We start from the raw sequence: 23,667 nt of genomic DNA, 5'->3' as shown, positions 1-23,667 counted from the left end.
TGGACAGAGTAGACAGAGAGCTGGAGACAGGTCAAAGTATCTAACACACACACACACCAGAAGTGGAGCTGGAGGGGTTGAACACAGTCACTACATACATCGAGCTGAGAAGTTTGTCTCCTCCGCCAGCGCCACCATGATTGAAAATCATGTGATTGCATTCCTGCGTGTTGACTGGGGGATACTGATAGGTAAAACAGCATGGCATGTAAGGTTCACGAACACCATTCAAGCTTTGGCCAATCAGCATGCAGGAATGCAATCACGTGATTTTCAATCATGCCGGCGCTGGCGAAGGAGACAAACTTTTCGGCTCGATTGAGAAAATCGGCAGCCGAGGACACCAATATTGATTTGAAGTTGCTGACATGTTGATTCAGGAAACCTTTATTGTTTTGTGATCAAACGGAGACTGACAGATTGTCTGTGGAGTGGACCGTTTAAGCTTTGGGGATTTTTCTGTGTCATAACTTGTAGGAAGGAGGAGGATTGTGTATTGTGACATGTAGCAACTGTGGGTTTGAACCCGGACTGAAGTAGTTTAACAGTCACAAATTCTAATTTGTGGTTGGTTAGCATAACACACACACATCATCAGCATCGCAGTCTCGGAAGACCATGGATTTCTTGTGCCTGGAGTTAGGTTTTCGTGCAGCATCTGCTGTGGCTGAGAAGACCAATCCGTGAGATGCAGACTCGGCCGCAGATGTCACATGCGTAAATCGGTTTCGTTGATGTTGGTGGTGTGGTGGTGTCCTGTTGTTGCTTCCTCCTTGTCCTGTTTGCTTCCTGGTGACGAGCCAGGGTGGTTTCATATTCTAGCAGCCCGCTGAGGAGTGCCTGCTGCCACTGAAGGTGCTCCTGAGCTGCATTTTCCCAAATGACAGGGCTGATGTTGAAGCAATTGAGGTCTTGCTTACAGACGTCCTTGTAGCGAAGCTGGGGGCGACCAGTTTGTTTCTTGCCAGATGACAGTTCTGCATCCTTCGGGATTCATCTTTCGTCCATCTGCCGGACATGGCCCAGCCAGCGGAGACGTCGCTGCATCAGAAGAGAGTACATGCTGGGAAGCTGCGCTCTCTCCAGGACTGCTGTGTTGGTGATCCTATCCCTCCAGATGATACTCAGTATACGCCTCAGGCAGTGAAGGTGGAAGCTGTTTAGCCGCCGCTCTTGGTATGAGTATGGTGTCCAAGTTTCACTACCATACAGGAGTGTGCTGATGACACAGGCTCTGTACACCTGCACTTTTGTATGGACAGTGAGTTTTCCAACACACACACACACACACACACACACACACACACCTGTCAAATAATATAGAAGAACTTTTTTCATCACATGCTTGTGAAATTCCTCTCTGCATTTAACCCATCTGAAGCAGTGAACACACACATACGCACACACACATACCCAGAGCAATGGGCAACCATGTTAACAGCACCCGGGGAGCAGTTGGGAGTTAGGTGCCTCGCTCAAGGGCACCTCAGCCCAAGGTCGTCCCATATTAACCTAACCTGCATGTCTTTGAACTGTGGGGGAAACCGGAGCACCCGGAGGAAACCCATGCAGACACGGGGAGAACATGCAAACTCCACACAGAAAGGCCCCCGCCAGCTGCTGGGCTCAAACCCAGAGTCTTCCTGCTGTGAGGCGACAGTGCTAACCACTTACACCACTGTGCCTCAGGTTTAGGCAGTAATTTCCCTACACTGATGTTCATAAAAGGTCACTGAATTTATCATTGCAATTCCTTCATATTTAACCACTCCAGACATCACACAAATACATCCCTCATTTAGTTTCATCACATTTTATTAGCTTTTAGATGCTCTCGTGAGAGAAACAGGATTAACCATTGGAATCCTGAATTTGTCCCATTTCAGTTTAAAAACTGTCAGCCACCAGGCTACACTCTGAACATGGGGGTATTCAGGTGACTGTCTGTAGCACCTTTCACAAACAAAATCCACTATTGTATGAGAGGGAAAAAAACATGGAAAAGATATTTTCATTCCCACTAAGTCTTCCAAAGTTATGGATGTTGTGTATTCCCACTTGACTGTATTTAACAGGATGCTACAGAGTGCCAACCATGCAGGACTGAATATGACATACAATTCTTGAGGTGGCAAGTTCATCCATTATCCGTAACCACTTATCTTGTGCAGGGTTGCAGGCAAGCTGGAGCCTATCCCAGATGACTGTGGGTGAGAGGTGGGATACACCCTGGACAAGCTGCCAGATTATCACAGGGCTGACACATAGAGACAAACAACCATTTACACTCACACTGACGGTCAGTTTAGAGACACCAATTAACCTAACCTGCATGTCTTTGGGGGAAACCCACACAGACACAGGGAGAACATGCAAACTCCATACATGGCCCATTTTCCATCAAAGCAGTTCCAGGGCTGGTTCGGGGCCAGTGCTTAGTTTGGAACCGGGTTTTCTGTTTCCACTGACAAAGAACTGGCTCTGGGGCCAGAAAAACTGGTTCCAGGCTAGCACCAACTCTCTGCTGGGCCAGAGGAAAGAACCACTTACGTCAGCAGGGGGGCGGAGTTGTTAAGACCAACAACAATAACAAGACCGCAAAAGATCGCCATTTTTAAGCGACGAGAAGCAGCAGCTGTACAAACGCGAAGTCATCCATTATTATTATTATTGTTGTTGTTGTTGCTGCTGCTGCTGCTTCTTCCGTGTTGTTTTTGCTTCGATATTCACACCAAGGTTTATGCAAACGTAGCGACGTAACTGACGTATACAGCGACGTAACTGACGTTTACAACGACGTAACTGACGTATACAGTGACGTAATGACGTGGCTTCCCTTAGCACCGCGAGCTATGGAAAAGCAAACTGGTTCTCAGCTGGCTCGCAAGTTGAACGAGTTGTGAACCAGCATCAGCACTGGCCCCGAACCAGCCCTGGAACTGATTTGGTGGAAAAGGGGTAACAGAAAGGCCCATGTCGGCCACTGGGCTCGAACCCAGAACTCTGTTGCTGTGAGGCAACAGTACTAACCACTACACCACCCATGGCAAGTTCATTGTTGTGAAAATCCCAAGTTGAGACGTTAGCGAGGTAGCAACATGATACGAGTTGAACTGCATCATTTCTCTGTTGAAAGAGTTGTCTTCCTGTTTCTGAACATTTGTTTTGTTCAAGCAAAGATTATTTATAACTTTTTTGCTTATATAGAGGGACTGTCATATTCTCTGACTCACTCAAGCATGACCCCTTGAACTACCGTACAGTTCTCACATAACCACACACACACACACACACACACACACACCTGCTTTCACTTTCACTTATTAATTGTTTATTTTAAAGCCTGGCTTCTATTAGTTTGTCTTGTGTTTTTGGTTTTTTTTCCCCATGTTGATGCTTGTTGTGTTCCTCAGTTCTACTCTCTTGTTTTCATGCCTTGTGTTTTTTGTTGCTTTGAGTGTCCTATGTAAATAAAAGTTTTCCGCATTTGCATCCATCTCTGCACCTGAATTGTGATAAAAATATTAAGTGGACATGCAGGAATCCCGTTCATGAGAGAGAGAGAGAGAGAGAGAGAGAGAGAAAGAGAGAGCACATTCACATCACTTTTATTCCTGTATATTATTACAACTGTTTTATTTTATTAGTAGTTACTGTTGTTGATGTCACTGTGTATAGTTTATAAATGAAACATATTCAGAGGTATGTACATAAAAAAACCAAGGTTAATATATGGTTCGCTCCTATTTGTGGTTTCAGCTATCTGTATTAGATCTTCAAATATATCCCCTGTGGATACGGTGCTCCTATTGTATCTGCCGATGTTTTCCTTTCTTGTTGTTTTGAGTTTACTGATGGTTGTTTTACACTGAGGCAGTATGATTCGTGCCATCACAACATCACTGCCTCATCATTTACAGTACGTCACCGCCAGCAACATCACGACCGGTCACAAAATGTAAATCTGACAGTATCGATTCCCACTGGAGCTGTAAGAAAAGATTTCCATAAACGTTACTTGTTCAACAGAGGGTAAAATAATGTTTCAACTTTGCTATTTTGTGCCCATTGCCACAGGACACCATTATGCATAATAATGGAAAATATACGGTTTTCACCGTGAGTGGGAATGGGGTAAGTGTAGTACTTAAGGTTTATGCAGGAAGTGAAAAAGAAAAGTGATGTCTTTTTTATAAGATGGAATGTCATCCCCCTCCCCCCACCCATGTCATCATTTTCAGTGGAAGTATCATAAAGATATTTTATTTCCTAACATTATTAATATGGGAAAATTGGTTGATGGTAGATTGTGCCTTCAATAATTAAATGACAAATTCTGAAAACCACCACTATATCTATGACTGTCTGGCTGCCATTAAAATTACATGAGCACATCACACTTATTAGTTTAATTATACAGATTATAGGGTGATTTCATTGAGCACATTTCATCATTCCCCCTAAAATTAATGCTATCCTGGCAATGCCACTGAAATACACCCACCTTGACCTTCTGTTCACATGATCATTAATGCAGCTGATTGAGGATATGCCTACACTTAAATATAAAAAGCTGAAGCTTCTGAAGAAAATTTAAATATTTATACATTTTTTTTTCTACTGAGGACCAGTCAAATCCCATCACAATGTCAAATCCACAAATAAAAACATGCCCCTCCATCTCCCAACACACACACACACACACACACACACACACACACACACACAAAGGAACACTCAGGAGACACTGCCTTTCTCAGATGTGTGTGTGTGTGTGTGTGTGTGTGTGTGTGTGTGTGTTTATACTACCAAAGACCAAATGTCCCCACGAGGATAGTAAAATCTGACAATTTCGGACATTTGGATGGTCTCCACAAGGAAATTGTTGTTGTTATTGTTTAACAAAAATGAAAAAAAAAAAAACCCAAAATTTTCCTTTTCATTACTGAGGTTAATGTTAGGGTTAAGGTTTAGGTGCAGGCACAGCATTAATTAACTGCATTAATATTTATGCATAATAATGAAAAATATTTAACAGTTATTCCACAAAGCCGAGTTGTACATGAGCCAATAGCCAATGAGGTGCGTAGCACTGAGCTGGCTCTAAGCCATGTACGACGAGATTGAGTGGAATAACTGTTTTTTTTTATATCCACATTCACTGGATTTTGAGAAAGAAAGCATTTTTATTTTAATTTTTTGCAAATTCAATAAATAAAAACTTTACACAAAATGTCCGACAAAATCATTTCCACTTAGAATGTAAACAAACCAGCAAAATGACTATCAATTTGTGAAAAAATGTGATGATAATAATTCTTGAATAATAAAAAGACATGCTCTGACCATCAAATACTTTCATTCCATATTTTGTTTTCGAGTAGAGTTTTTATTTTGTCCTCAGTTGGTTCAGCAACACACTCCACCATTTTGTTTTTTTCTCTACTCATGGTGTATTAGCTGATAGCCTAGTAGTAAAGTAGCCAATCAGCGCACATGATTGCTCATATCCAGTGAATGTGGATAGAATAAAATATATTATATTAATGGAAGGGCGGCACGGTGGTGTAGTGGTTAGCGCTGTCGCCTCACAGCAAGAAGGTCCGGGTTCGAGCCCCGTGGCCGGTGAGGGCCTTTCTGTGTAGAGTTTGCATGTTCTCCCTGTGTCCGCGTGGGTTTCCTCCGGGTGCTCCGGTTTCCCCCACAGTCCAAAGACATGCAGGTTAGGTTAACTGGTGACTCTAAATTGAGCGTAGGTGTGAATGTGAGTGTGAATGGTTGTCTGTGTCTATGTGTCAGCCCTGTGATGACCTGGCGACTTGTCCAGGGTGTACCCCGCCTTTCGCCCGTAGTCAGCTGGGATAGGCTCCAGCTTGCCTGCGACCCTGTAGAACAGGATAAAGCGGCTACAGATAATGAGATGAGATGAAATATTAATGGAAAGTTCTCATCAGGATAGTGAGACAAACATCCGTGTGTGAGTTTGCTCTTGGTCCTCTCTGGCTGGAGGCATTAATCGCAGTCAGAGATTTACAGCAGAATGGTGTGGGTATGCCTCCTGGCTTTATTCTTTATCTGATTGTGTGAAGTGACCCCCAGAGTTATCTAATGTAACATCATGTCGTGGTGAAATGTTGCTGAGCTGCTCACTGTTGAACTTCTATCAGTGTAAATGTACTGAACCATGGCTACAGTATGTGTGTATTCATGTGCTTGTGCAACAGCTTGTACAGCTACACTATGGCTGCCAGAACAAATTTCACAGTTCTATCTTTGTTCTATCTTTAGCTGCATAATGTAAGTCTATGAAAATGTGTTCTTTCTGGCGATGTTAAACCTTAGTGTAGGAAAATGTATGCCATTTATAGCGTAGTTTATGTTCCCATTTTTTAATTATGCATGACTTAGCTGAAAAAATAATCTTATAAGTGTTATTACTTGTAAAGAATTTACAATTTCCATCAGACACTCATTAGAGTCTTTTTCTGTTGGGTATTTGGAGTATTCTGTGCTTTGAGCCCACAGTGATCCTGAAATCTATTAGCTAATGCTTACTCTCAAGTTGTGTTCATGAATTTTATGCTAACATCACACACATCAACACATATCAGCTCTTCTCTTATGGGCAGCACGGTGGTTTAGTGGTTAGCACTGTCGTCTCATGGCAATAAGGTTGTGGGTTCAAGCCCGGTGGCTGACAGGGGCCTTTCTGTGTGGAGTTTGCACGTTCTCCCCGTGTCTGCGTGGGTTTCCTCCGGGTGCTCTGGTTTCCCCCACAGTCCAAAGACATGCGGTTAGGTTAATGCGGGATGGCCTTAGGCTGAGGTGCCCTTGAGCAAGGCACCTAACCCCCAACTGCTCCACAGGTGCTGTTAGCATGGCTGCCCACTGCTCTGGGTATGTGTGTGCTCATTGCTCACATGTGTGTGTGTGTGTGTGTGTGTGTGTTCACTGCTTCAGATGGGTTAAATGCAGAAAGGAATGTCACAAGTGTGATGAATAAGGTTGTTGTTGTTCTTCTTCTTCCAAATGTGGACATCACGGCAAAGACAGATTTATTTTTTTTTTCAGGAAACTAAACAAAGGTCAGCAGCCTCAAACATGACCTTTGCATATTAAAATTCTATTTTAGCAACTCATTTCTTCTTTCACATATTTAATTTATTCTTAAAATATTTCAGAATAAAAAAGTATTTTCATGTAAATGATTCTAAGACTCTCTTAACTCTCTCTGTATGTGTCAGCACTCTGATGGTGGCACTGTGCAAACAAACACAAGCACAAAAATAAATTAGATAAAATCCATAGAGAAATGACTCAGTTGTTTTTTTCTACACCTTTACAATACGATAGCAAATAGCGATTTTCATGGCCCCGCATACTAAAGTGGGATATAAAGTTCAGTTCTCTGTGATCGATCATTTCTTTTTGTTTCCCCCTTGTGTGCTGTCCTTTTTCCATTCATCATCTTTTTTTCCGTTCCATTCATCATTCATTAGTAGAGAAGAAGTGGTCATGTGTGTGAAATGGGTGTAAAAGGAGAGCTGCTACTGCTGCAGGAGAAAGAGCAGGCTGCTGCAGGCCGGCATGAAACACAGCTTATTATCCACATTCTATCACTGCCATTCCCATCACATTATTCATGTTAAATAAGGTTCTCTACAAAGATACAACATAGAAAACTGTTAAATATATAACTGTAGGCCTTTCAAAATACATTTAATGACTTCTGGCTCCTCCTCCGGCAATTTGAAATGATGTTTTGTTGTTGTTGTTGTTCATATATTCACTTTTTTGTCCAATGAGGATCAACACTTGTACTCTTTAACTGTGACCAACCATGCTTATTGCAAATTGTCCCAAAGTTTGCTACTGAAAAAAATGCAAATCTCAATTTCTTTATACACATAATGTATGTATACAGTGCCTATATTTCCAGTTTCAAAATACAGTGGGTTCAGTTCGAGGGAAAAAATGTATGCAAAGTATTAAAGGTACTACTGGAATTTAGTTCATTTTGATCAGTTCATTTGCACAGATCAATTCTTCAATGTCAGTGCTTTAAATCGGTGGACACTGGTGTGTGATAACAGGGCTTGGTGTCTTAATTTCTCCTCGCTCAGCCCTCCCTCTCTGAACTCCGTTTCTTAAGGTATTGTTTGTTGAGCTGTTTGTTTGTTACTTTTCCTCTTTGGTCAGTAAAAGTTGTTTGAGTGCCAAAGGTGGACTCCAGCAGAAGGCCTATTCACAGGGCGCGCAGATCAGAACCTCAGATCTGGCCTCGAAAAGGGTGTCGACATCCAGTGAGAACACAAGGCCCCTCACAAGCAGCAGTCCTGCAGGCTCTTGGGTGCTCTGTGTGAGGTGTAGTGTGGACGTATGTCCTCCGTGGCACTAGGGGGCGCTGCCCATTTACAAAGCGGAGCTACAGACAGGCAGTTGGAGGCGGATGTTGAGCTGATGACAGACAGCAAGTTATCTACAGCAGGTGGGGGGAGCAAAGAGCTTGTCAGGCTTCTATAGAGTCCATGTGAAGCTCTCCACACCATTAGAACTTCGGCCAGTGTTAGGAGACCTGTGGACACACAAACACATGGAACACTTTAAACAAATGCATCCAGGTGTTTCTACTTGGCCATGGATGTTCCATGGAAAACTGTTAAATATATTGCGTTAAATATAAACTGTAGGCTTTTTAAAATAAAACGTTTTTTAATTATTTCTTGGTCCTTGTCTGGCAATCTGTTATGTAATTAATTATTTTTCTTCATATATACACTTTTCATGGGCAGCACGGTGGTGTAGTGGTTAGCACTGTCGCCTCACAGCAAGAAGGTTCTGGATTCAAGTCCAGTGGCCGACGGGGGTCTTTCTGTGTGGAGTTTGTATGTTCTCCCCATGCCTGCATGGGTTTCCTCCGGGTGCTCTGGTTTCCCCCACAGTCCAAAGACATACGGTTAGGTTAACTGGCTCCTCTAAATTGTCCATAGGTGTGTGTGAATGATTGAGAGGAGAAAACCTCTCTAATAATCCAGTAGAAGGCAACAAGAAACCACTATTGTAATTCTTCCCTAGAAACTTTGATGGCTGAAGCCGTCAGAGCGACCACGTCACTATAGTGATATGCCAGATAGATAGAGAGAGATACACTTTTCTCTGATGAGGATCAGTGGTTGTATAACAGCAGCCAACCATGACTACTGTAAACTGTACCAGAGGTTGCTGCTCTCTTAAGCTGTGTTCTCTTATATATACTACATTAGCAATATAAACAATATATACAGAATTAGCAATGGCATGGTGGCACAATGCCACCTCACAGCTCCAGGGTTGGTACTGTATATCCCCACCATATGCCCACTGTTCCTGATACAGGCACTGTAACTCTGACTAGGATAAACTGGTTAATCAAGATGAATATCCTACGGTACTCTTGACAACTCTATGCTCTTGGCTGGAAGTGAAAATTAAAGATATGTGAGTATAACCAGGACTAAAACCATACAGATCAGCCTGATCAGCAAAGCGAGCTTTTGTTTAGGCAATATTTCCTATCTTTTTGTAAATTAAATCTTTGCTAAACGTTAATATAAAATGTTCTCAGACATTTTATACCACTATCTCTAGAATTTTAAAGGTGCTGACTGCAAAGTCATCTGAAATGTTAAAAAAAAAATTATCATGCATGGCATTTTCCTATTTCTCACAAAAACAATATCATGTGGATGAGTTGTGATCATTTTGATGTCCTGAGGGTTGCTGTTCTCTGTTTTGGGACTGTTTTCCTACCTCTTGGGGTAAACAGTGTGGCCCTATGGAAACAGGGCTGGTTCGGGGCCAGTGCTGGTGCTGGTTCACAACTCGTTCAACTTGTGAGCCAGCTGAGAACCAGTTTGCTTTTCCATAGCTCGCGGTGCTAAGGGAAGCCACGTCATTACATCGTTGTATACGTCGCTACGTTTGCATAAACCTTGGTGCGAATATCGAAGCAAAAACAACACGGAAGAAGCAGCAGCAACAATAATAATAATAATGGATGACCACGTTTGTACAGCTGCTGCTTCTTGTCGCTTAAAAATGGCGATCTTTCGTGGTCTTGTTGTTGGTCTTAACAACTCCACCCCCCACTGATGTAAGTGGTTGTTTCCTCTGGCCCAGCAGAGAGTTGGTGCTAGCCTGGAACCATTTTTTCTGGCCCCAGAGCCAGTTCTTTGTCAGTGGAAACAGAAAACCCAGTTCCAAACTAAGCACTGGCCCTGAAGCAGCCCTGGAACTGCTTTGGTGGAAAAGGGGTGTGTGAGGAGCTTTAACTGATTAGCATAACTGTGGAACTGCATCGCACCAAGATGGTGACATGCGGAAAACATCGTGACTCTGCATCGACCTCGGAGAGTTTTGAGTCACAGGGATGTAATTTGTGGTTGGCATTCGCAAATAGATCCGTGAAACAAAAGACAAATATATCTTTTCTTTGTTACCACTTTTGTGTTGTTTCTTTCTCTGTAAAATCAAAACATTATGTGTATAACTCCATACGCGCTACTGTAGAGTCGAGCCCATGCATTCTAAGGATAAGATAGCTAAGTGCTACGGTAACTAGTAAGATTTAGTTATCTGTCCAGAAAAATGTCATCATCTAACCTTGCTCTATCTTGAAGTTGCGCTCACTCGGCAGGCTTTCCTTTTTTTTCCGCTGGCTTTTAGCTGGCAGGAGAGCCGAGTCCGCCATGTTTGACCATGCCAACTTGTTTTGTTTCAAAGTAGGTCAAACACATCCCACGGTGGTCACATGATAATGTTGCTCACTTGCTTTGGCAATGTCTGGAATTGTAACACGCGGGATGCATTTTATCTCGGCAAAACATTTACACATAGGATACACGGTGTGTGCAGCAGCGAAACATCTTGAAACTCCAACAGCAGTAGAAATAGAACATTTTGCCCAGAATTCAACTTTGCAGTCAGAACCCTTAATACTTTTATGTACTCTCTGGTCAAAATAACTTAAATAACAAAATAACTCTATCATAGACCGTGACTGTGATTTTCTAGCTAATTTGAACAAAGCAAATTTTTTTGTGTCATTTGATAATGTGTTTTATTGCTTATTACTTGAAATGTTTACCTACGTAACTGGCCTTTTTTCACCTGAACAGAACATTTTCAGGTGCAACTGCCTTAAAGGCAGATCAACAATCAGTCAGATGCCAGAGGTCAAACGAAGCTCATGCCTTATGTCAATTTAACTGTCGTTTGCTCCTTCATTGAACTGTCAAGTGATTTTGTGATGCTACCAGGGGGAATATTGAAAAATCTCTATGCCATCTGGATAGTGCCTGGTCCTCTGCCAATGAGGTAAGGCCACCGAATGCTTGCAAGATGGCACATGTCTTTCATAACAATGAACTCCTGACAACTGCATAGGGACCAAACTGGCATTGGAAAGGCAGGTGTTGGCTTAAAAATGAGCGTCTCTAACTATAAAGCAGCAGGGTTGGAGCAATCAAGATTCAGAATGAACCCCAATTTAATAGGCAAATGACACATGTTCAGGGAGAAAAATAATTGAATGATTGTACAAGACTGGAGCTAAAGACAAGGCCACATTTCTAATACACCACTGTAACGTCTAGGTAATTAAATCCACCATAAAAGCACTGTCAGTACACAGGTATATATTAATTCTATCCATGCAAGTCCTGCTACCCTTTGGTAATTTAAGATGAGTCATTTCCATATCTGTGAATTTTCATTAGCACAGAAGAGGAAGCTGATTTTTAAGGGTTTATGTGAAGGAATGCTTCCTTAAATTCCTTAATTACAGCCGTTCTGTAAGCTGGTGAATGAGGTTTCTTGCTTAAGTCTCATTATTTTTGTGTAGCCCAAAATAAACTTCTCAAAGTCTGGAATATTCATGGATTTAGAAAACAGAAGCTTTTTCCAGGCTGCTTATTAAACAACGGAGCAGTAAACAGGAAGCAGTAATAGGTGAAAGTGTGTTCGGCTTGTATCTATCCAAACAAAGTGTCCCAGTAGCAGGTGGATGTGTGGTCTGCAAGTGGCAAGCAAGTCTGTATCAGGAGTAGTTTAGGACAATGGCACACCTGAACTTCATTTCTTTGGGTTTTGATTCTTATCTCCTACTTCGTTTTGTCGGGTGTCATGCCAGAAGGTAAGATGGAAAAATAAAAGTTCTGCAGGGTCTGTTATGTTCTCCTAGAGGGGCGCTCTCATTTGTTACACTGGTGCTGAAACATGGGTTTGCTCGGAGAACAACAAGTCCTCCCATCAATCTAGCTTGCAGGAACAACAATATCAGGCTCTGTTTGGCCTGCAGCAACAGAAACAAGAAACAAACCTGAGTTGGACAAGCATTTGACCAGATTGAACCCTTTTGAAGAGCTTCATAACATCATCTTCTCCCGTGTCTTCACAAAATAAGACCCTCAACTTGGCTAGGATGACATTACAGGTCACTCAGGCATGCCTAAACATGTTTGAACCAAAGGTCTTGGGCATGTGGCTGGCCCAGGGACTAATGAGCCTCCTCATTCAGGCTTTGATGACCAGGGAAGCCCTGCCAGTAGCCCATAGTCTAGCACTCAACATCCACCTCCTTACACTACCTGAAAGTGAGGAGAGCAGTCCTGGAGCAAGTCGACTAGACTAGAAGTTCATCACTGTCACTTCTGAGACATGACATTGGCAAGGGCTATTTGTATTTGCCCATTTGTCTTTGGTTTCTGAACTCCTGAAGGCAATGGATGAGGCTAACCATGTGAAGCCAGAGAGGTCTGTTAAAAGGGTGGTGCTGTTATAGTTCAGCATCAAAATTCCAGAATGCATCTGAATGATCAAGAACCAAAAGTACTTTTGCCCCTTCACCAAGACCATGCCCATGCCTCAGTCTGTAGAACTACATGGACTGGCACACTTAACTCCTGGGATGAGAACTCACTGAGCAAGAACTGGTAGGTGGGCTGTCTGAGGAAGCAGTGATAGGACATGACTGTTTGATATGATTTGTTTGGTCCTTCTGACCACATTCCTGTGTAGTGGGTCCATAACATGATTCCAATGTGAGAACCACATTTACCATGTCCATGCCTCAGTCTGCAGAAATCTATGGATGGGCACATGTGCTGCTGGGTTTGAGGGCTCTATAACCTCTGTCAGGCAGTGAGGGGATATGGTAAGGTGGAGGTGTGGTTGGGCATGGGATTGTATGGTCAGGAAGGGGTTTAAGATAAAGCAGGTGGGTAATAACTGATATGACACGCTTCATGTATTTATATATGTTTCTTCTCTCCCTCTGTCTGACAGCAGAGTTGTGTGTTTGCGAGTGTGTGACAGAGGAGCAGAGCAGCTGGAAAACCACTAAGTTTTTCATTTGTTTGTCTTTGTTTGCCTATATTGCTGATGCGCTGTGCCAAAAACCAAGGGGTGAGTTGAGTGGGGTGCTTGTTAAAGGGGAACTCTTTAACAGAGATGAGTTTTGTTTTCAGCATGAGGAAGTGCTCTCACAGACTGTAAATATCACATACTCACACACTCTGTAAATTTAAATACTCTCGCCAAATAACAAGACTCACCTCTTCAGGCTGCACGTCTCCCCTGCTTCCCTGCCCACTGTTTAACTGCATATCGGTCTCGACTAACCCAGGCTGTGTGCTGTTCAGCCTGTAGTTAGCCGTTGGAGGGTTTTTTTCCTTTGTCAGTTCATTTGTACGGTTGGTTTGTTTCCTTGGCTGTTTGTTCAGTATTGGTATTTCAGCAGAATGTTACACTAAGTATTCTGTCACTTGTTCAGTTGGCACTAGAACTTTCTTGTCGAGAAGTTCAGCACTTCTTGTACCTGATTTTTGCACTCGTTGCACGTTGCTCTGGATAACAGCGTCTGCTAAATGCCATGTAATGTAATATAATACATAACTGATGAATTAATTTATGGCCTATATTTTAATGAAATGTTTTAGCATTTTTAACCAATTCCCTGCCGTTCATTTGATAAAATGCTACCACCACAAGCTATCACCTATTATTCCATCCACATTCACTGGATATGAGCAATCGCACACTCTGACTGGCTACTCTGCTACTAGACTGCTCATATACCGTGAGCAGAGATAAACAAAATGGCGGAGTGTGTTGCTGGACCAACCGAGGATGAAATAAAAACTCTATTCGAAAACAAATCCCCAAAAAATACACAAAAGAAAAGCAACAAAATATGGAATAAAAGTATTTGATTATAAGCATGTATCTTTATTATTATTATTATTATTATTATTCAAGAATTATTATTATTATTATTATTATTATTATTATTATTATTATTATAAAAAAAATTCACTAATTGCTACTGTCATTTCACCGGTTTGTTTACATTCTTCATCTTTAAGCATTAAAATTTGTTGAATTTTTTTTTTTAGACTGGTTCAAAAGCTCAAAGAAGTTTGAAAATTACATCACTGAAATTTCCAAGGAAGAATTAAATCAATGTCTATGCCTCGGCATGACAGCAAGACGGCACTTTCTACAAAAAAACAACATTAAAGTCACTTCGTGCAGCCATCGATAGGTTTTTAAGAAATCCGCCTAAGCAGAAATGATTACCGTATGTTGGATGCTTTGTATAAAGGTTTTATTTATTGAATTTGCAAGAAATAAAAATAAAAATGCTCTGTTTCTCAAAATCCAGTGAATGTGGATTGAATAAAACAGTTATTCCACTCAATCTCATCGTACATGGCTTAAAGCCAACTCAGCGCTACGCACCTCGTCAGCTCATGTACGACTCAATTGTGTGGAATAACTGTTACATAGTTACTGCAGTTAAAGTAATAGATTTCCTACTTTTATACATACTATAGCCCAACACTGAATCTTGGATAACCTCCTCTAACACATTCATCTTATCAGAGCAGCAATATTGAGGTTCATGGTAACCCACACTACCCATTAAGTCACTACTGCCTTACTGCTGTGAATGAGGGTGGTGGCTTTGGACATTTTTTTCCATCGAGGGGCTGCCTCACAACCATCTTTCTAACCATCTGAAGGCTTCAGAAGCCTGTTTGGAAAGGAGCATAAACGTTTACTCTCAGTTCATGGAGAGATGAATGTATGAAATATAGAATATTTTTCAGTTCAACTGCTGCATGTATGGATATGAAACAGTTTTCAGTTCACTAAGGCACACAGTAAATGCCCATGGAGAAATATGTGCAAGCAGTTATGAAAGTAAACCAAACTAAATATGGCCAGACGTTAAGCTAAAGTTCTACTTAATTCTCAGGTATACGTAAGTTGTTTGCCCTTTTGTCTTCTTCAATATAGACTTTGGTAAGGCTTTAATAACTCAACTAAAAAAAAACAACAACAACAAAAAAAAACAAAACTGTTTCATGAAAGCAAAATATCATGACAAGCTGCAAATTCAGTTTATCCTAAATGCCACAGATGGTCCCACTGCTGGGGCCTTTTGAGCACTAGGATCAATTGATCTTTTCTAAAACGCATCCTCTCATGAGCCAAGAAAACATCCCACGGAAAAAGAAGGCTGTTAAATTTTGCATGGTGCGTGTGGGACATTCTGGAAGCAGACAACAGATTGATGGATGAATTGTGTGAGAAGGCAAATATACATTCGCAAGTGAAGCCAAAAAGAGAAAGAGACTGTTATTCACAGCACATATGGAGATTTCTCACCTATGTGTTCCATACAGTAAACAGGACCAGTGGAGCATATGGCCTCCAGCTGACATTTTGCCTGAATGAACTCACATGACTTCACATCTTCAAATGTCAGAGAGAAGCAAATGGTTTAACCACCCTAACCACTCATTTGTTGGGAATATCTTTTTTAATGGAATGAATTTGTCATCTTTTCCTTAACTGAAAGAACTCTGAGTCTGTTCCTGTGTTTCTAATATCTTGAAGCAACACTTGCAGAGTTAAATAAAATCTAGCAGCTGGAATGGATGAGGCAGCAGCTTGAGTGAGATTTCATCCCTGCATTTGGATATAATCTTCTTCATGCGAGGAAGACTCTGGGTAAAGTCGGCCGTTCTGAACCAGAGATATGGTTTCTTTAATCAATCTTTCCATGTTGCTATTGAAGATTATGTTGTTTAAAAAAAAAACTTTTTACTGCACAAAATTCTTGGACATACCCAAGCTTTCAACTCCTTCAGGGGCCTTCATCAGGGATGGGAAGTGACGTCATTCCTTCAAGGAATGACGTCACTTCCCATCCCTGATGAAGGCTCCTGAAGAAGTTGAAAGCTTGGGTATGTCCAAGAATTTTGTGCAGTATATGGATAATGCTTTATGTTTATCCAATGAACATCAAAAGCAGTAACACACCACATTCTCATTTTGCATAGAAAAAAAAATTGCTGATCAAATTTGTAATTATATTTACACACTATTTTGGTGGTGCTAATCTAGCTGGGGTAAATCCATTCCTGATAGATTATTTTACTGCCCAGATCTGGATATGAACAATCGCGCACTCTGATTGGCTACTCTACAACTAGGCTATCAGCTCATATACCATGAGTAGAGAAAAACAAAATGGTGGCACATGTTGCTGAATCAACTGAGGACGAACTAAAAACTCAACTCGAAAACAAAACCCTGAAAATACAAAAAAGCAATAAAATATGGAATGAAAGTATTTGATGGTAAGAACATATCTTTTTTATTTTTCAAGAATTATTATTATCACATTTTTCACAAATTGCTACTGCCATTTTGCCAGTTTGTTTATATTCTAAGTGGAAATGATTTTGTTGGACATTTTGTATAAAGTTTTTATTTATCAAATTTGCAAAAAATAAAAACAAAAATGCTCTGTTTCTTAAAATCCAGTGCATGTGGATAGAGTAAAACAGTTATTGCACTCAATCTCGTCATGCATGGATTATAGTCATCTTGGTGCTATGCGCCTCGTTGGCTATCAGCTCATGTATGACTTGATTTCGTGGAATAACTGTTATAGACTATATCTTAGGCCCTGTTAAAAATTTAAAAAGTATTTACTCAGTTGCTTCACACTGTATTCAGTCATTTGTGTTTGTTTTCAAACATGAAATGTCGGATGCTTTGAAATAATGTTTCAAGAACGTAGCTAGTAAAGGTCATGATCACTTTGTCTCCTTACTGTCTTTACCGGGACTCCATTAGTAGGAAAAGAAAATAGTTCATCTAAATAATGTGATGAAGCTGATGAAATTGGTATTTCATCTCATTATATTTATGCATACAGTGAACACATTATATTCACATACACCACGAAAGCTCGATTGCAGAGGTCTGTAAATAAATTCATTACCAATGATTTAACATATGACCATGTGTGATTCAAAGTTCCATGTTTACAGGAAAAGAAATCTGCTAACACATTTGCTTGGTGTGAAATCACAGCAAGAGTTTTATCTCACTATGAGACTTACAAATGTTTTATAGGAAATAATACACTGAGAAACTATCTGAATTTATACAAGTTTTTTTCCCCCATATAATTGAAGAATAATGCAGACAAAACTATGAAATAAGGCATATGGAAATATACATTAATACAAAAGTAACCATCTCGCTTAATAAATATGAGTTAATAAATCAAATAGATTTTATATTTCAGGTTCTTCAAAGTAGGCATAATTACCACCTTGCAAACTAAGCTGCTTCTCCAACAGATATATCTTCTTCTTCTTCGCCCATCCAGTGTGTTCTGGGTTGGGTCCCTTTCCAAGGGTTTCTTGGCTAAGTAAGTACAGCCAGCTAGCCACTCCTCTTCTGTACTGCTTGTGGTCATGGACAATTGGGAGTAGTATATTAGCCTTAACTGCATGCCTTTGGACTGTGAGAGAAACCAGAGCACCTGCACTGTAAAAAAGAATAGTTGAGAATACTTGAAATTTCAAGGCAACCATCTGCATTAAGAATTTTATGTTTTGCCAACGATGTGCCCATGATAATCCAAACTATGATAACACTGTTATCTTTATTAAGAATTCTTAATTAAGTCAATTTTCAATTCCTCATTCTGCCAACATAGATTTCTCTTTTTGCTGAACAGTGGCATTCACAGTAGTACAAAAAGGCAATTGAGGTTATCACAAATTTTTTTGGGGGGGCTTTTTTTTACCTTTATTTGGATAGGACAGTGTAGAGACAGGAAATGAGCAGGAGAGAGAGAGAGATCAGGAAATGACTTCAGGTCAGAATCAAACCCAGGCCCCCGGATTTATGGTATGGCGCCTTATCCACCTGAGCCACGACAACATGAACTTCAACCGGAGAGAGAACCACATTGCCCAGCCCTTGCATTTGGGAGAGGAAACCACGTGTCTTGGTCATTCAGAGCATGCGCTGAATAAACACCTGTGACAATTATGTATTTTCAATTCAGATTATTCACTATTGTATATTTACACATCATTGAGGTGCACCCTATCAGTTTGATGTGGATTTTTCTTGATGTGGATAATTCTAAAAAATAGAATTACGCTTTGTTCAAGTAATTCCATATTCACAATTGAATGGACAAGAAAATAAGAATAATTATTAACGAACAGAAAAATCCACATCAAACTGATAGGGTGCACCTCAATGATGTGTAAATATGCAATAGTGAATAATCTGAATTGAAAATACATAATTGCCACAGGTGTTTATTCAGCGCATGCTCTTAATGACCAAGACATGGGGTTTCCTCTCCCAAATGCAAGGGCTGGGCAATGTGGTTCTCTCTCCGGTTGAAGTTCATGTTGTCGTGGCTCAGGTGGATAAGGCGCCATACCATAAATTTGGGGACCTGGGTTCGATTCTGACCTGAGGTCATTTCCCGATCCCTCCCTGTCTCTCTCTCCCGCTCATTTCCTGTCTCTACACTGTCCTATCCAAATAAAGGTAAAAAAAAATTGTGATAACCTCAATTACCTCTTTGTACTACTGTGAATGCCACTGTTCAGCAAAAAGAGAAATCTATGTTGGCAGAATGAGGAATTGAAAATTGACTTAAGAATTCTTAATAAAGATAAGAGTGTTATCATAGTTTGGATTATCATGGGCATACATCGTTGGCAAAACATAAAATTCTTAATGCAGACAGTTGCCTTGAAATTTCAAGTATTCTCGACTATTCTTTTTTTACAGTGTGGAGGAAATCCACGCAGACATGAGGAGAACACGCAAACTACACACAGAAAGGCTCCCGTCAGCCGTGAGGTTCAAACCCGGAACCTTCTTGCTGTGAGGTGACAGTGCTAACCGCTGCACTACCGTGCCACCCAACAGATATATTGACATGATATATTCAGACATATGCTATATGGCCAAAAGAATATGGAAACCCGACCCTCACACCCATATATGCTTTTGAACATCCCATTTCAGATTTGGTCCCCTTTTTGCTGTTATAATAACCTCCACTCTCTTAGAAAGGCTTTCCATTAGATTTTGGAGCATGACTGTGAGAATTCAACCACAACAGCATTAGTGAGGTTGGGCACTGATGTCAGGCGAGAAGGTCTGGGTGCAATCGGTGTTCCAATTCATAGTTCTCTGGGAGAACTACTAGAAATTATATAGTAACTAAAATAGGTAAATTATACATGTGCAATTGTAAGCTCCAGCAACAGGACCTAATTTAACGGGCTAAATAAAGAAAGGCAGCCTTTATAACAAATTAATCTATAAATACACACGTGCAGGACAAACCCCATTTCCAGAAAAGTTGGTATATTTTCCAAAATGCAATAAAAACAAAAATCTGTGATTTGTTATTTCACATGAACCTTTATTTAACTGACAAAAGTATAAAGAAAAGATTTTCAAAAGTTTTACTGACCAACTTAATTGAATTTTCTCAATATAAACAAAATTAGAATTTGATGCCTGCAACACACTCAAAAAAAGTTGGGACAGAGGCATTATTACCAGTGTATTACATCACCTTTCCTTTAATAATACCTTTTAATTGCATGGGATCTGAGGATAATAAATGTTGCAGTTATGCAATTGGAATTTTTGTCCATTCTTGTTTGATACAAGACTTCAGCTGCTCAACAGTCCGTGGTTGCTGTTGTCTGATTCTCGTATACATGATGTGCCATACATTCTCAATAGGAGACAGATCTGGACTGGCAGCAGGCCAGTCAAGCACATGCCTTCTGTATCTACGAAGCCATGCTGTTGTAGCCTGTGCAGAATGAGGCCTGGCGTTGTCCTGCTCCAATAAGTATGGACTTCCTGGGAAGAGACTTTGCCTTAATGACAACATATGTCTCCAATATCCCAATATATTCCCCCAATATATCAATGGTACCTTCACACACATGCAATTCACCCATCCCATGAGCACTGATTCACCCATACCATCACACCTTTCTCTGATAATAAACTGGATGGTCATGCTCACCTTTGGCACTGAGAACTTGATGTCCGGTTTTCCCAAAAACAAGCTGAAATGTGAACTCAGCTGACCACAGCACAAGTTTCCACTGTCTTTCGTTCTATCTGAGATGAGTTTGGGCCCAGAGAAATCGGTGGCGTTTCTGCATAGAATTGATGAATGGCTTCCTCTTTGTGTAATACAGTTTCAGGTTGTATTTCTGGATACAGCGGCGGACTGCGTTGAGTGACAATGGTTTTCTGAAGTACTCCCAAGCCCATGTGGCTGTATTTGTCACATTAGTATGATGGTTTCTCAGGCAGTGCCGCCTGAGGGCTTTAAGGTCACGCACACTCAACAGTGGTTTATGACCTCGCCCTTTACACCCTGAGATGTCTCCAAATTCCCTGAATCTTTTCATAATATGATGTACTGTAGATTGTGAAAGACCTAAATTCTCTGCAATCTTGTGTTGGAAAATATTCTTTATGAATTGACTAACAATTCTCTCATGAATTTTGGCACAAAGAAGTGAGCCATGACCCATCCTTGCTTGCAAAGACTGAGCCTTTGGTGCTGCTCTTTTTATACCAAAACATGTTACCATATTAACCTGCTTATTGTGGAATCTTCCAAAATGGTGTTACTTGAATATCCTATAAATTTTTCAGTCTTACTTTGCATCTGTCCCAACTTTTTTGAGTATGTTGCAGACAACAAATTCTAACTTCATTTATTTTTACAAAATACAATTCAGTTCATCAGTGAAATTATTTAAAATCTTTTCTTTGTACTTTTGTCAGTTAAATAAAGGTTCATGTGAATGAACAAATCACAGATTTTTGTTTTTGTTGCATTTTGGAAAATATCTCAACTTTTCTGGAAACAGGGTTTGTACAACAAAATTCTTTTCTTCATATATCCCAGCTCGAAAGCTGGGGTCAGAGCAAAGGCTCAGCCATGATGCTGTGTCTCTGGCAGAGTTGAGAGGTAAGGGCTTTGCTCAAGGGCCCAATACAAATAAAAATAGGGCTGTGCTGGTATTTAAACTCTTGACCTTTTGATCAATATCCACAGTGCCATGACTGCCCACTAAACCATTTGGTACATTTAATAAGAAACATAGGATTAGTTACAGATGAAAAATGCTAGCTTGTTAAAATGCTGCTGAAGTTTAATGACTTCTCCAGTTTTATTGGCTACATTTGGGTGAGCTTGGTAAAGACTATTTGATGACAATCTTAAATTATAGAATTTTTAGCTTTCAGAGAGAGATGAATGAGTAAAAATGAGATCATTCATATATGACAATATTATTATTATTATTATTATTCCATTCATCCATCCATCCATCCATCGTAGCTGCTTATCCTGTGCAGAGTCGCAGGCAAGCTGGAACCTATTCCAGCTGACTATGGGTGAGAGGCGGGGTACACCCTGGACAAGTCACCAGGTTATCACAAGGCTGACATATAGAGGGATCCTGCATGATGTCACCGCGCCGCGAGATTTCGGTAGTCGCCATATTGGAAGACCAAGTACACATCTATGCAAGTACATACATACATAAAACAAACTACACCTGAAATGTAGCCAGGGCCGGTTCTGCCCTAATGTGGCCCCGGGTGCAACATCGCGCAACCCCCCCCCCCCCCCCCCCCACAAAAAAAAAACCACCAGTCTAAATCAGGACAACCAGTGTTCGAACTACGGGGGTACTCGGGGGATCCGAGATCCCCTGAAACAGACATGAGATCCCTTGAAAACATGATTTGGGAAATTTTGGGGGGTCTCTAAAATATTGGCAAAATGATGTTTATTGACATAGCAATCGTGTGTAACGGGAAGCATTTGCATATCCGAAGTGTTGTGTTTACATCAAAGATAAAATAAACCGATATGACAATGACTGCTGCTGCCAGGTTGGTTGTTGGCTAGCCTGACTGGTTTTTTTTTCTTGCGTGTGGTATCATTGTTGACGCAAGGTTGTTTTTTGAACATGCCAATGTGGACACGATTTCCCCTGATGAGTTATGACTTCAGACGTGATGCGTGTGTGGAGTCCGCGTGATATGTGTGTAAGATAGGCTTCTCATGTGTTTGGAGATCCGCGCTCTGAGACAAGCGCAAGCACCCCCCAGGGAAAAAAAGGGACCCCCCGAAAATATCAGCATAGTTCGAACACTGAGGACAACCATCACATAACTATAACTATAAACATTTTAGATCAACTATTTTAACTAAATGGGCTATAATAAATAAGCCTGCAGGCAGCCACGGCGGGCTGCCTCAGAAAAGTAACCATTTGTCCTACCTTAAAACTCGTTTTGCTTTTTCTGCCTCCTTTTTTGTATTTTCGACCCTGCGTTTATTTTCTTTCCTTTTCTGAAAACCTGATTTGTGTCCAGACATTTTGTTCTGCTACCAACGAACTAACTCGTCAGGTCTCGTCTCTCGAGTCCGCGATGAAGGGCAACAATTGATACATTTTTACAAACAGCCAATAAACAGCCAATAGGGAGGTTGCAACGTTCAGGCTCTCCTTTGCTCACAGACACTCAGTAATGCACTTATTCTCTGTCTCCTGGCAGAAAGCTCCTTAGTTTGCTCCCCTTGTGTCTCAATCACAGCTGGTATACTGAAGAAAGACTTCTTTTCACCTTTCCCATCAGCTTTGTTGGAACACCCTAACACAGCACAAAAGTTTACCATTGTAGGTTTATGATGAATCAAGTGCCTCGTGGGTTTAAATTCCGCGTGCTGCCGTTATTTCCCCCTGATCACGAGTTTGTTGGTCTTCCAATATGGCGCAGGGTCTGTTTACTTCCGGTTTCCGGTGACGTCAGTGGGAAGGGTATATAGAGACAAACAACCATTCACACTCGCATTCACACCTACAGTCAATTTAGAGCCACCAATCAGCCTAATCTGCATGCCTTTGGATTGTGGGGGAAACCGGAGCACCTGGAGAAAACCCACGCAGGCATGGGGAGAACATACAAACTCCACACAGAAAGACCCTCATCGGCCAGTGGGCTCGAACCCGGACCTTCTTGCTGTGAGGCGACAGTGTTAACCACTACACCACTGTGCTGCCCTATTATTATTATTATTATTATTATCATCCTCCCCCGCCCAAACAAAGTTTGGCAAGGGATATAGAAACGGGTTCCGGCCGGCCAGCCGGCCGGCTGTCCATCCATCCGGTCACGTTTTCATTTCCGGGCCATATATTTAAAACTACTGAAGATATAGTATCTTCATGA

The 23,667-nt window shown here is 41.1% G+C and overlaps 1 protein-coding gene across 2 annotated transcripts in view; it reads right to left on the bottom strand.

Moving 5' to 3' along the window:
* Positions 1-7,710: 7,710 nt before the first annotated feature.
* The window catches only part of LOC132869717 (chemokine-like protein TAFA-5), a 271,152-nt gene continuing 255,195 nt past the window's right edge, over positions 7,711-23,667 (bottom strand). For both annotated transcript variants that reach the window (XM_060903063.1, XM_060903064.1), the window contains exon 4: positions 7,711-8,575. In XM_060903063.1, the coding sequence (XP_060759046.1) occupies positions 8,567-8,575 (9 nt within the window). In that variant the 3' untranslated portion in view covers positions 7,711-8,566. The remainder of the gene's footprint in view (positions 8,576-23,667) is intronic.

Source organism: Neoarius graeffei, chromosome 21, assembly GCF_027579695.1.
Source record: "Neoarius graeffei isolate fNeoGra1 chromosome 21, fNeoGra1.pri, whole genome shotgun sequence".
Classification (NCBI taxonomy): Eukaryota; Metazoa; Chordata; class Actinopteri; order Siluriformes; family Ariidae; genus Neoarius; species Neoarius graeffei.
Note: the sequence above shows the minus strand (reverse complement) of the source record. Positions and strands in the feature narration are given on the sequence as shown.